At 35.9% G+C, this 12,311-nt stretch overlaps 1 protein-coding gene across 2 annotated transcripts in view; it reads left to right on the top strand.

Moving 5' to 3' along the window:
• Window positions 1-12,311, top strand: part of LOC132140911 (cytospin-B-like) — a 201,024-nt gene that overhangs the window by 180,890 nt on the left and 7,823 nt on the right. For both annotated transcript variants that reach the window (XM_059549973.1, XM_059549974.1), the window contains 2 exons: window positions 6,503-6,619; window positions 7,191-7,250. In XM_059549973.1, the coding sequence (XP_059405956.1) occupies window positions 6,503-6,619; window positions 7,191-7,250 (177 nt within the window). The remainder of the gene's footprint in view (window positions 1-6,502; window positions 6,620-7,190; window positions 7,251-12,311) is intronic.

Below are 12,311 nucleotides of genomic sequence, written 5' to 3'. Positions count from 1 at the left end.
AATAACAGTAGTGCTGCAAACACACTAGCAACCAGCAACATTTGTGTTTGGTATAAATGACACAGAACATCTAAAGTGCATTCTAATTTTACATCGCAGTCTGTTCATTATTAAAATAAAGTACAGTCAACCAAACATTTAAAAGGTTACACTGGTCAGTTTAAACAGACCGTAGTATACCGGTCCACTCTGCTGTTATGCCAAGGAGGTTTTTGCTCATGTGTAGAGGATGATCTTTCCGTCTAGTTTACATTAAATAAATAAAAAATATTATAGTTTAACATTCAGATACATTGCGAATATGGAAACATTTGGATATGTGCAGAACGAGACGTGATCAATAACCTCCAAATACATCTAGTCAAACCCGCGCTCGCTCGTCCTCGTATGGATCGGATCATTTTTCGGATCAGCAAAAAAAAAAAAAAAAGGCCAAGACAAATAAACATACGTTTTGTCTTTTTTTTTATTAACATTAAATTATTAAATTAAAATATATGAAATCAACTTAAAGTGCACATAATATCTTCTTTTTAACATAATAGCCCGACTTCTCATCCTTCAGTGTGCTGTGATGAAGTGAGCAGTTATCGTCACAGAGCTCTCCGTCCCCCTGGACGTCCACCCTTCTGTCTTGAGCGCAACAGAGGATGCTCGGGATAGTTCATCCAAAACTTTTTTCTTTTCCTGTACATAAAGATCTGGCACAATCTTTTCACTCTAACCTCTTTCCTTCATCATTATATTTGACAGGGAATCCAAAATGCGCCGGGCGTTCAAGCTCCTCTGTTCCTCCGCTCGCCACGACCACTGAGTGTGGACTGAACATGCGCAACTTTTTTTTTTCATAAATCAATCCGGGGGTCACGTGTGTGCCGAACTGAAGATATTGATCAATGATGATCCGTTGCACCACTACTATAGTGTGTCATTTGAAAACATTGCAGTTGCGTTTTAAAATACAACAACAAGCACCACGAAACCATTTAAAGAGGCGCATTCAGCGGTCTTCTTTGACGGGAAACAGTCAACAAAGTAAAATGATCTCCAACGTATGGCGCGCTCTCTTCATTTTATCAAATGATCATAATCACATCTGTTCATTTTATAGTCCTGCTACTAGCATTTTATTCAGACTAAAACCCCTTTAATTCGGGTGAGAAAGCTTTTTTTCCAAGTGGCTTTTGCACATAATAATAATAATACCACTGCAGACGCATTTTGCAGCATTAAGGTAATTAATTGATCATTCATTTAAACGACGATCGATAATGGAAATTATCGAATATTGACATCCCTAAATACAAATGAGTTGGATGGAAAACTGGTTATTGTCTGCATCAAACTATGCTTCCGAACAAATGTCATTCACCGTTCTGGGCAGCTCCAGCACAGCTGTCTCTCCAGCGCGCTGCTGTCTGTGAGCGGGGCGGAGTAACGTCAAAGACAGTTTAGTTTGGTAACGTCACGCTGCAGTGTTTGTTAGAGCTATCAACTTCTCCACCCCATTTACAGAGTGAAATTCTCTGACTACCTTTATCTCCCAGGACTGTTGTTGAATCTTCCAAAAGTTTTGGCTTGGGGTGCTTCACATGCTGCTGCAGCAGCACTTTCCACCGCACCAATAACACGGGGCTGCCCGCCGACGTGCCTGACTTTAAATCGGCGCTACTAAACACGGATATCGGCCGATGCCGATATATTAAAAAATGACAAATATCGGCCCGATATATCGGCCGACCTCTAGTTTAAATTGCCGCTTTTCCACTGAAATTACCTGGAACTGAAATTACCTGGACATATTTCCCAGGAACTTTTTTCCCTCAGACCTGTTGCTTTCTTGTGTTTCCATTGCGGCCTAAAGTACCGTCTGGTGATGTAGGACTGCGCACGACTGCTCCTCCCAGTCCAGGGCCATTTCTCAATACCAAGTACACAAATTCCAGGCTTGCCATACTCTGTAGTTTGAACTTTGCAAGTTTAACTGAAGAGTGAACTACCAGGGATGGAACAACGCAAGTCTGGTTATTCTGCAAATGGAACAGCAGCGTACTTGATAACGTCAGTCAGCTCACCTTGGCTACTGCAGCCTCCATTTACATTTACATTTACATTTACATTTTTCATTCCATATATTTCATTGTATGTACAATTTAGTTTTATTTTAAACAGGCTATCAATAGCTGCAGAAATGTAGTTCAGGGAACGTACATACAGTACATAACAATGAAACAAAATCTTATATCTAACAGCACTGGCTCATTTTAATACAGTTTTAATTATATAACTATAATATATAATATATAATTATGAAGCATAACTTTGTACTCAGTAATAGATTCATGAGACCAAATACTGCCTGTTAGATTTACCCAAAGCGAATTGTTTAACCACTACAGAAACATCAGAGCCAGCGGAAAATGTCAGAAGGACTAGCTGAGGTTAGGCTACTCTCGTCGGGACACATGAGCACTGAGCGCCCGGTGATTGCCTGGAGCTCACATCTCCGAAATTGGTGAAGAACATTTTCAAATAGATGCTGTCTTTATAAATATACTGCAGATTTGAGTTTAAAACAACTCTTAAAACTACATTTCATTACATTGATTAATGTAATAAATAATTAATAACATCAATATTCACAAAATTAAGCAAATAAATGGTGTTTTTAATACAATGCTGCGTTAACTCAACCAATCAACAAGTCCAGTGCCAAAGTCCCACCTCCGAAAGTTCTGGACCTTTGGAAAAAGGGCAAATATTTACCTGGAACTTTATTTGGGTCCTGGTTCCCAAGGTGGAAAGACCGAGTACCGGCTCAAAGTCCCTAGTTCCTGGGTAAAGTTTCTGAGTTGAAAACTTTTATGTTAGTCAGCACATTTATTTAAAGAATGACAAAAGATTATTAAAATATTGATTTACAATTAGCCATTTTTACTAAGTGCACTTTTTAGAAGTGCATATAAGTGAGTTAAACTGTCATGAAACTGTACTTTCTTTAATGGCCTTTTATTTCATTAATATTATACATAGTATGTGCAAGTAAAATATACTTTTAAGATTTGAAGTGCACACTCAATACAATTATTTTTTTCAAAAGGGATAGTTCATCTTAGAAATGTAAATTCTGTCATCATCTATCTACCATCAACTCATTCCATACATTCGTCTATAGAACACAAAAGGAGATTGTTTTCTTTATAATAAAGTACAACAAACGGTGATGGCTCAGGATCCAAAAAGGATGTAAAAGCACCATAAAAGCCATCCATATGTGGCTACATAGTGTTTCTGATGCTGTACGATAACTGTGAGAAATCATTATTTGCTTTTTCCTTTAATCTCTATATTTCAAATAAAACACAAGACATTTTAGGCTGGATGCCTCGGACACACATGATTATAAATGTCAAGACATGTCCACTCAGTCAGAGTGTAGCACAGATTGTGGGATTTTTCACATGGTTCCTTCCTCACTGTCCCTCTGTGGGTGACGTCCTTACTGAAGAACTTCTGACCTGCTCGAGAGACAGCTAATGAACTTCTCTTCTTCTCTACATCTCAGCCCCAATGGGCCAGCTGAGGATGGAGCTTCTTTTGGGGTCTCCTTTCAAATTTAACATCTGATTCTAAATCAAAAGATGTTTGTGAAGTATTGGGACTCTGAAGGCCCAGTAGAGGCTGATGAGGGCTGAGCCCAAGAGGGTCTCCACTGGCCCTTTGCCCTGTTCCCAAACTACATGCACTCATACAAAGAAGAATGACTGCTCTGGGACATACAGAAAGTAGCAGGAAGTCCGGTGAAACACAATGAGATAACAGTCTAGAGTGTGGGAGGTCCATCCCAATATTTCAATTGATGTTACAAGTTATTTTCCTTCTGTGTGCTTTGTTTTCTGTCACACGCTATTTCACTCAATATATATCTGCAGACTTTTCTCACATTTAGTTGTAAATTTGGTGGACTGAATATAAAACGTGACAGTACTACACTAAATTAAGGACTAGTTCACCCAGAAATGATATTTATTCCTCATGTCATTCTAAACCTATAATATGACCATTCATATTACAATATTTTTAATATTCTCATAATTTTTCTTCATCCATTGAAAGTCCTCACAACTAAATTTTTTGTTTCAGAAGCTCAGAAATGTTTGTGTAACATGCAAGAACAAAACTCATTGGTTCTCACTTTAAGAAAGCATGTTTGAGCTTTATTATATTTGAAGATCGATCTCTATGTATTTGCATTTATCAATGTTTATATTTAAATAAAATCCTAATTTAAATATGTTCAACTTATAAAGCCGAATTTTGTTTGCACTGGGCTTTCATTGGATAAAACAAATCTTCATTTGTGTTTTGAATATGAAAAAAGGTTTAGAATGTTATGAGGATGAATAAATGAATGAATGAAAACTGCTCCAGTGAACAATCACCTGAATCAATGATTGATTTCAGTTGAATCATTGATTCCCTTTTGATTAATGCAAATCAATAATAAGTATTTGAGAGAAGACTTCACTGTGCTAGTACTGCAGAACCGCTGTGTATTACAGTATCTCCTGTGAGCTCTGAAAACTGAACTAGCTGTCATGAGACAGTCTTGTCAAATTTATGTGCAGTCTGACACCTCTCATCAGGTACTTTTTTAAGAGCAGCTTTTAAAATGTACATAAATTAATGCAAAATACAGTGACAGATACTCTTGAAAACCGATGTTATATGCCAACATTCCAAAGTTTGGGGTAAGAACGTTTTTTCTTTTTTTATTAAAGGATGCATTAAACTAATAAAAGTAAAGACTTAGATACAGGTGTTTCTTAGTGAATTAGAATGTCATGAAAACATTAATTTCAGTAATTCATCTCAAATTGTGAAAGTCGTCTATTAAATAAATTCAATGCACACAAACTGAAGTAGTTTAAGTCTTTGGTTATTTTAATTGTGATTACTTTGGCTCACATTTAACAAAAACCCACCAATTCACTATCTCAACAAATAAGAATACTTCATAAGTCCAATAAAACTTTTTTGTGAGTTGCTGGCCTTCTGGAAAGTATGTTCATTTATTGTACATGTACTCAATACTTGGTAGGGGTTCCTTTTGCTTTAATTACTGCCTCAATTCTGTGTGGCATGGGGGTGATCAGTTTGTGGCACTGCTGAGGTGGTAAGGAAGCCCAGGTTTCTTTGGCAGTGGCCTTCAGCTCATCTGCATTGTTTGATCTCTTGTTTCTCATTTTCTTCTTGACAATAGCACATAGATTCTTTATGGGGTTCAGTTCTGGTGAGTTTGCTGGCCAGTCAAGCACACCAACACCATGGTCATTTAACCAACTTTTGGTGCTTTTGGCAGTGTGGGCAGATGCCAAATCCTGCTGGAAAATGAAATCAGCATATTTAAAAAGCTGGTCAGCAGAAGGAAGCATGAAGTGCTCCAAAATTTATTGGTAAATGAGTGCAGTGACTTTGGATTTTAAAAAAACACAATGGACCAACAACAGCAGATGACATTGCACCCCAAATCATCACAGACTGTGGAAACTTAACATTGGACTTCAAGCAACTTGGGCTATGAGCTTCTTCACCCTTCTTCCAGACTCTAGGACCTTGGTTCTTAAATGAAATACAAAAAGTGCTCTCATCTGAAAAGAGGACTTTGGGCCACTGGGCAACAGTCCAGTTCTTCTTCTTCTGAGTGGCTTAACAAGAGGAAAATTACAACTGTAGTCAAATTCCTTGACACGTCTGTGTGTGGTGGCTTTTGATGCCTTGACCCCAGCCTCAGTCCATTCCTTGTGAAGTTCACTCAAATTCTTGAATCGATTTTGCTTGACAATCTTCATAAAGCTGCGGTTCTCTCGGTTGGTTGTGCATCTTTTTTTTTCTCCACACTTTTTCCTTGCATTCAACTTTCTGTTAACATGCTTGGATACAGCACTCTGAACAGCTAGCTTCTTTGGCAATGAATGTTTGTGGCTTACCCTCCTTGTGAAGGTTGTCAATAATTGTCTTCTTGACAACTGTCAGATCATTAGTCTTTAGCTTTAATCACAGAAATAAATTTAATATATACTGAAATAAAAGACCAATATTTTAAATTGTAATCATATTTCTAAATATTACTGTTTTTGATGTAAAAAAAAATCTAAATTAAAATTAAATATATTATATTATATACTGTATAATATAAAACATTATTTTCTCAAGCCAACCTTTAATTTCAGTGGCCAATATGGGCATAAAGACTATTCTGTCAGTTATTACCAGTGCCCTTCTTGCATGTAGCATTAATTAATGAATAATTGGTCAGTCTCTGGTTACAGGTTTGGAATGAATATCCTCTGAAAATAATCCGCAACTGGTTGATTGTGCATCTCTAGCATGCATCTTTTACAAAAAAGAAGAGTGCAAACAGACTTACACTTAAGGGCTAAAAACTCGTATTTCGGTTACATGGTGCTTTAAACTTTTCTCTTTCTCTTTCTCCTTGTAGAATATAGATGTGACAAACTTCAGCAGCAGCTGGAGTGATGGCCTGGTGTTCTGTGCTCTGTTACACACCTATCTGCCTGCACACATCCCTTACCAAGAGCTCATCAGCCATGACAAGGTACTCACAAACACACACACACATATATAATTGTTACACTGGTTAGTGAAGTGTCTTAGGAGATCATCGCACTTTAGTGCCCGAAACATTTAGCAATCAAGCATAGCATGTTAACAGTAAAGGTTTCCTTTTTTTCTGACCTGCCAGATGTAATGAATTACATGCCTTCATGTATTAGTGTTGACAGAATACATAAACAGACGGCATATGGAAAGGTGTAAAAAAAAAAAAAAACATACATAATAAATAAATGGCTGCTCTGCCCTCCCTGTGTGTTTATTCAATCATACACACACACCCACGAACAGGCAAAGCACTGCAGTCTTTAGATCTGTTTGACAAATTGCAGCCATAAGTATAATAGTGATTACAGGGAGAGATGGTACATTATGCTTTTGAATTATTCACAAAGCCTCTTTGGGTGTGTTGTGAATGTCAAGGTTACTGAATGGCCTCGTTGTGTGGAAGCTTCATCACTCTCTAGAGCATCGCTGGAGAATTCAGCAGGGTTTAGACACCTGCTTTTCACTATTGTAAATAATATTTAGCGAGTGCTGTTTTCTCCCTATAGGGGCGAAATCTCACCCTGGCTTTCCAGGCAGCTGAAAGCATTGGTATTAAGCCCTCTCTGGTGAGTCTATGTTCACAGAAACACACAAACTGATAATGACATTCTTCATAATTTGCATAAATCATTAATTTATTCATATAAGAAATAATAATCGATCATTATTAATTATTTTAAAGTGAGTAAAATTCATCCATATGATCCAGGGCAAAAAATTAAAAACAATAAAAAAATATTTTGTTACTTGAAATCATACCAGAATTCGTACCAGAAGTAAAATTAAATATAAAACATAAAACTAAATTTATTTCAGCTAGTTCCCAAGACAACACTTGGCATTTAAATTAGTTTATCCTAAACTTAAAGGGATAGTTCACCCAAAAAATGAAGTTCATCTGCTTACCCTCAGGGCATCCAAGATGTAGGTGACTTTGTTTCTTCAGTAGAACACAAACCAAAGATTTTTAACGCAAACCGTTGCAGTCTGTCAGTCTTTTAATGTAAGTGAATACATTATAAAACATACAAAAAAAATAAAAAAACATACACAAACTTCTGCAGCTTGTTACATTGATGTGTAAAGACACAAAACAATCAGTCTGTGCAAGAAACTGAACAGTACTTTTTTTACCTCTGATTTACACAATGTCCGAACCGTTAGAACTCTCCTGAGCACTTTCTCAAGCAGGCGCGTGTGGAGTCGTCGTCTTCTTCTTCGGTTTAAAAAATGGCCTTTATAAAGGTAAATAACATCCTGAGGTTAATATAAAAAAAATATGTAAATAAATGTAAAAGCTAATAGAACACAGATAGAATATTGCTTCAGAATAAATTTAACACAACCTGAAATCTTGGTAATGTGGTACTTTTGTGGGGTTATTTTGTATGGGATATTGTCTGCTGATATAAAAAGTTTGCTGTATATCTTAATAAATAGCATTTCTGACAGCAGTATATACAGTATCTCTTTTTACATTTAACAAATTAAATATTACATTATGCGCACATAAAATAATGGTTTGGTCTTAAATTTCATATCAGGTGGTATTAAAAAGGTCTTAAAAAGTCTTAAATTTAACTTGTTCGTATCTGTAGACACCCTGGCTCAGGACAGTTGGGACATTGCGGTGAAAATCAGAGGTAAAAAACTATATAAATACTTTTCAGTTTCTTGCACAGACTGATTGTTTTGTGTCTTGTATCAATGTACAACAATGCATCGTCTCAAGGCGCAGGGTTTAATTTGGTTTTGTTTGTGTATGTTTTTTTTTTACTCTCAAAGTGGTGCTTCCCATCCACTTACATTATATGACTGACAGACTGCAACAGTTTGAGTTAAAAATCTTTTTGTGTTCTAGGTCACCTACATCTTGGATGCCCTGGGAGTAAGCCGATAAACATCAAATTTTCATTTCATAATAAACCGTTTGTTGTCTTTTTTGTGCTTCAAATTTGTTTCCTATAATTGAACAATATGGTGTGACCATAAAAATTAAATACTAAATTACACTAAAATAACACTGATAGGACCTAATACGTTTACTCCTGTGTGGATTATTTTATTGGATTGTATCATTTTTTTTAATATAAAGATAGTAAATAACTTATAACTCACGAGTCTAAATATAAAGGAATACTGTTATAGTCAAACAAGCCTGATTACGGCAAATAATTACCTCAAATGGCAAAAGACAACCTCAGTAGACTTTGGCCTTCCCTGGTGAGTAATTTGCACATCTTTAATCACTGCTTTGTGTGCCTGACACAGCGAGCACATTTAAATACAGGTCATTTGCATCTGCACTGTAACTGTGAGCCAAAGATGGACTGTTGAAGAGGCTGTGAATTCAGCAGTCGAGGTTTGTGGGGTTTATAGAGCTGCATTCACACATCCCTTTGGCTATTGCCTTTGTGAGTTCAAACAAAAACAAACAATCTAGAACACCCAGTTAAATCAAGGAACTTCAGAATGCTGTATATTTTAGCAAGTCTCCAAATGTAAAATAAAAGTGCATTTCCCAGGCAGCTGTAATCAACTTTACTGTATCATATGTAAGTAAATATTACGCAAAATCTAAAAGAAAATTATTAAAAAATCTGGCTCAAAGACATTTTATTTTATTATTATTATTTTAACTACAGGTCACAAACTTAAGTCTTGTTGAACTGACCATTGACACAGCATCAGTTTCCCAGTTGATTAGGTTTGTATTGCGCTTGTATTGAGTCACAGAGTTAAGCCCATGAATGGTATGTTGATTCACTACAATCTGATGATTTATCTGGTTTTGTTTTGTTTTTTACATGTAATAAATTTTCAAAACAGATTATTTAATTGTTCATTTTATAGGCTGTGTGATTATCTAAAACTATTTGGAATCCCTTCGATCTCAGATACGCTTACATGAGTTTGCTTAAAAATAAATAAATAAAAACAAGATCATATTTTGTATCTTTCCATTACTGTAGCAGCTGAGAGATGGATTTTGTGAGCTCTATTGTCATCTCTTGGTTATTCCTCCCCAAAATTGCTATTCATTTGCATAAAGTTGATATAAAAGACTAAAAGTGCCCATAATCAATGATTATTACATTATTTTCATAATAGTGGAAGGTAATAGTAACACTTGATGATTCTGTAGAAATTGTGCAGAATCATACATATTTATTTAATTCATTATTCGTGTCTTTTGCCCAATTTTCTAAATCCTGAAACTTTCTCTGCCAGGTTATTATTTTAAATACCTTTTGTGATGTTTAGACTGTCAGACTCCAAAGTATCTTACAATGTTTCTATCAGCTGCATTTATTGAAAACAAAATACAATATTCTGACATACAGCCATGTGAAAAACTGAAGTCTTTGAATTTAGCCAGTCTTAACCTCAAATGACGACTATACAGTACATGATATATTACACTGTGTCATTATTTAGTAAAAACTAGGCCAAAAAGGCCATGTGTGAAAAACTAAATACATCCTTACTACATCCATAAGAATTGAGAATGCCCTTGATTAACTGATGATCAGCAATCGTGGTCAGAAGCATTCAAGTTTGAGTTAACACAATACCAAGGAGGAATGTCAGCAATAAATGTAAGAGAAGCAACTGTTAATACCCATCAATATGGGGAGGTTTACAAAGCCATTTCTAAACAATTTGATGTCTACAGTAAGGACGATCAAAGAACATCTCAGACGTTACAGGCCTTAGTTAGCATGTTAGATGATACTGACATTTGTCATGACAATACAATTCGAAAAAGACAGAACAAGTATGGCTTTTTTGGAAGGATGGAAAGCTTCATCTATCTAAAAAGAATATGGCAGCATGGCTTGCATATGAACATACCAGAAAACTACGAAAATAAAAAAAAGACATTGAGATCAGGGGTTCTTAGCTCTGGCCCTCAAGGTCCACTTTCCTGCAGAATTAAGCTTCAACCCTAATCAAACACACCTGAAGCTGATCAATGTCTTCAGGATTACTAGAAAATTACTGCAGGAAAGTGGACCTCAAGGCCAGGGTTGAGAATCCTTGTGTAGATATTTGGCCATAATGAACAGCACCACATTTGGCAAAAACCAAACACAGCATATTAACCAAATACCTCATGCCAACTGTCAAGCACAGTGGTGAAGGGGTCATGATTTGGGCTTGTTTTGCAGCCATAGGATCTGGGAACCATGAAGTTGTCTGTGAACTCCTCTGTACACTTAAATATTCTAGTCAAATGTGAGGCCATCTGTCCTAAAGCTAAAACTGTATGCAACAACACAATGCTCCCAAGTACACCAGCAAATCTACAACAGAATGGACAAAAAAAGAAAATAACCAAGGTTGCAATGGCCCAGTCAAAGTTCAGACCTCAACCTAAAATGTTGTGACAGGACCTTAAGAGAGCTGTGCATAAACAAAAGCCTGCAAACCTCAATGAACTGAAGCAACATTGTGAATGATGTGAGAGACTGATAAAGTCATACAGAAAAATTAAGTTATTGCTGCTAAAGGTGGTTCTACAAGCTTTTGAATCATGGTATACAACACATGGCTTCTCCATTTTGGCTTTATTTTTGTTAAATAAATAAAGGTGTAATATGTAGCGTTGTATTGTCATTTGAGATTGTATTTACCTAATTTCAAGACCTGCTTAAGTACCAGATAATTGTTTATTATGTCCTGACATGCAAAACCATAGAATTTATAGAGGATGTACTTCTTTTTCACATGACTGTATGCTTATTTTTATTTTTTTTGCAAATTTCTTAGCTGCTTTGTGCAGAAGTAAGAATGCTATCTGTATACTGTGTAATTGTGCACACATTTGGTTCCTTTATTTGGGTTTCAAACTTCATTTGCTTACTATTTGATTGATTCAGTCACTTGGGGTGATGGCTTTTTTTGCAGTAAATGTCCAGTTAATATTAAGATTGGGGCTGCTGTTTAAACATATTAAATCTCAGAACACTTTTTGTTAGCTACTGACTGTTAAATTACTGACCTGAGGGTGTTTTTATGACTTCATTACAGAAGTGTGCACAATATTTTGACTTGACACATCACTCAGTAAGTTATGTTTGTCACTTTCAGCATGACTTAACCACAGACACACAACAGAAACATGCAAAGAGGATTATATCATAAAGATCTGTATCTGAATGTCTGTGTATGGGTTTATATATAGCCTATATACATATATATATATATATATATATATATATATATAAAGTCATGTGAAAATGTTAGGACACCCTATTGAATTCTATAGTTTTCTGTATCAGGACATAATATAACATTATCTTGTCCTTGGCAGGTCTTAAAATTTGGAAAATAAAACCTCAAATGAACAACAACACATGACACATTGCACCGTGTCATTATTTATTTAAAGGGTACATAACATACACAGTTTCACCTAATCTCATGTTAATCTTGAGTACCTATAGAGTAGTACTGCATCCTTCACATATCCAAAGGTCTTTAGTTTTATCATATTTATAAAAGAAAAATACAGCTTTCCGATTCTTTCCGGAAAAAGCCAAGCTCCTGGAGGCGTGCCGTGAGCGGAGCTGTAATACTGATGTTTCGTGTTGTTTCCATTAACATATCTTCACTTATGTGCT

This window comes from Carassius carassius, chromosome 5 (genome assembly GCF_963082965.1).
Source record: "Carassius carassius chromosome 5, fCarCar2.1, whole genome shotgun sequence".
In the NCBI taxonomy this organism is placed as follows: Eukaryota; Metazoa; Chordata; class Actinopteri; order Cypriniformes; family Cyprinidae; genus Carassius; species Carassius carassius.
Note: the sequence above shows the minus strand (reverse complement) of the source record. Positions and strands in the feature narration are given on the sequence as shown.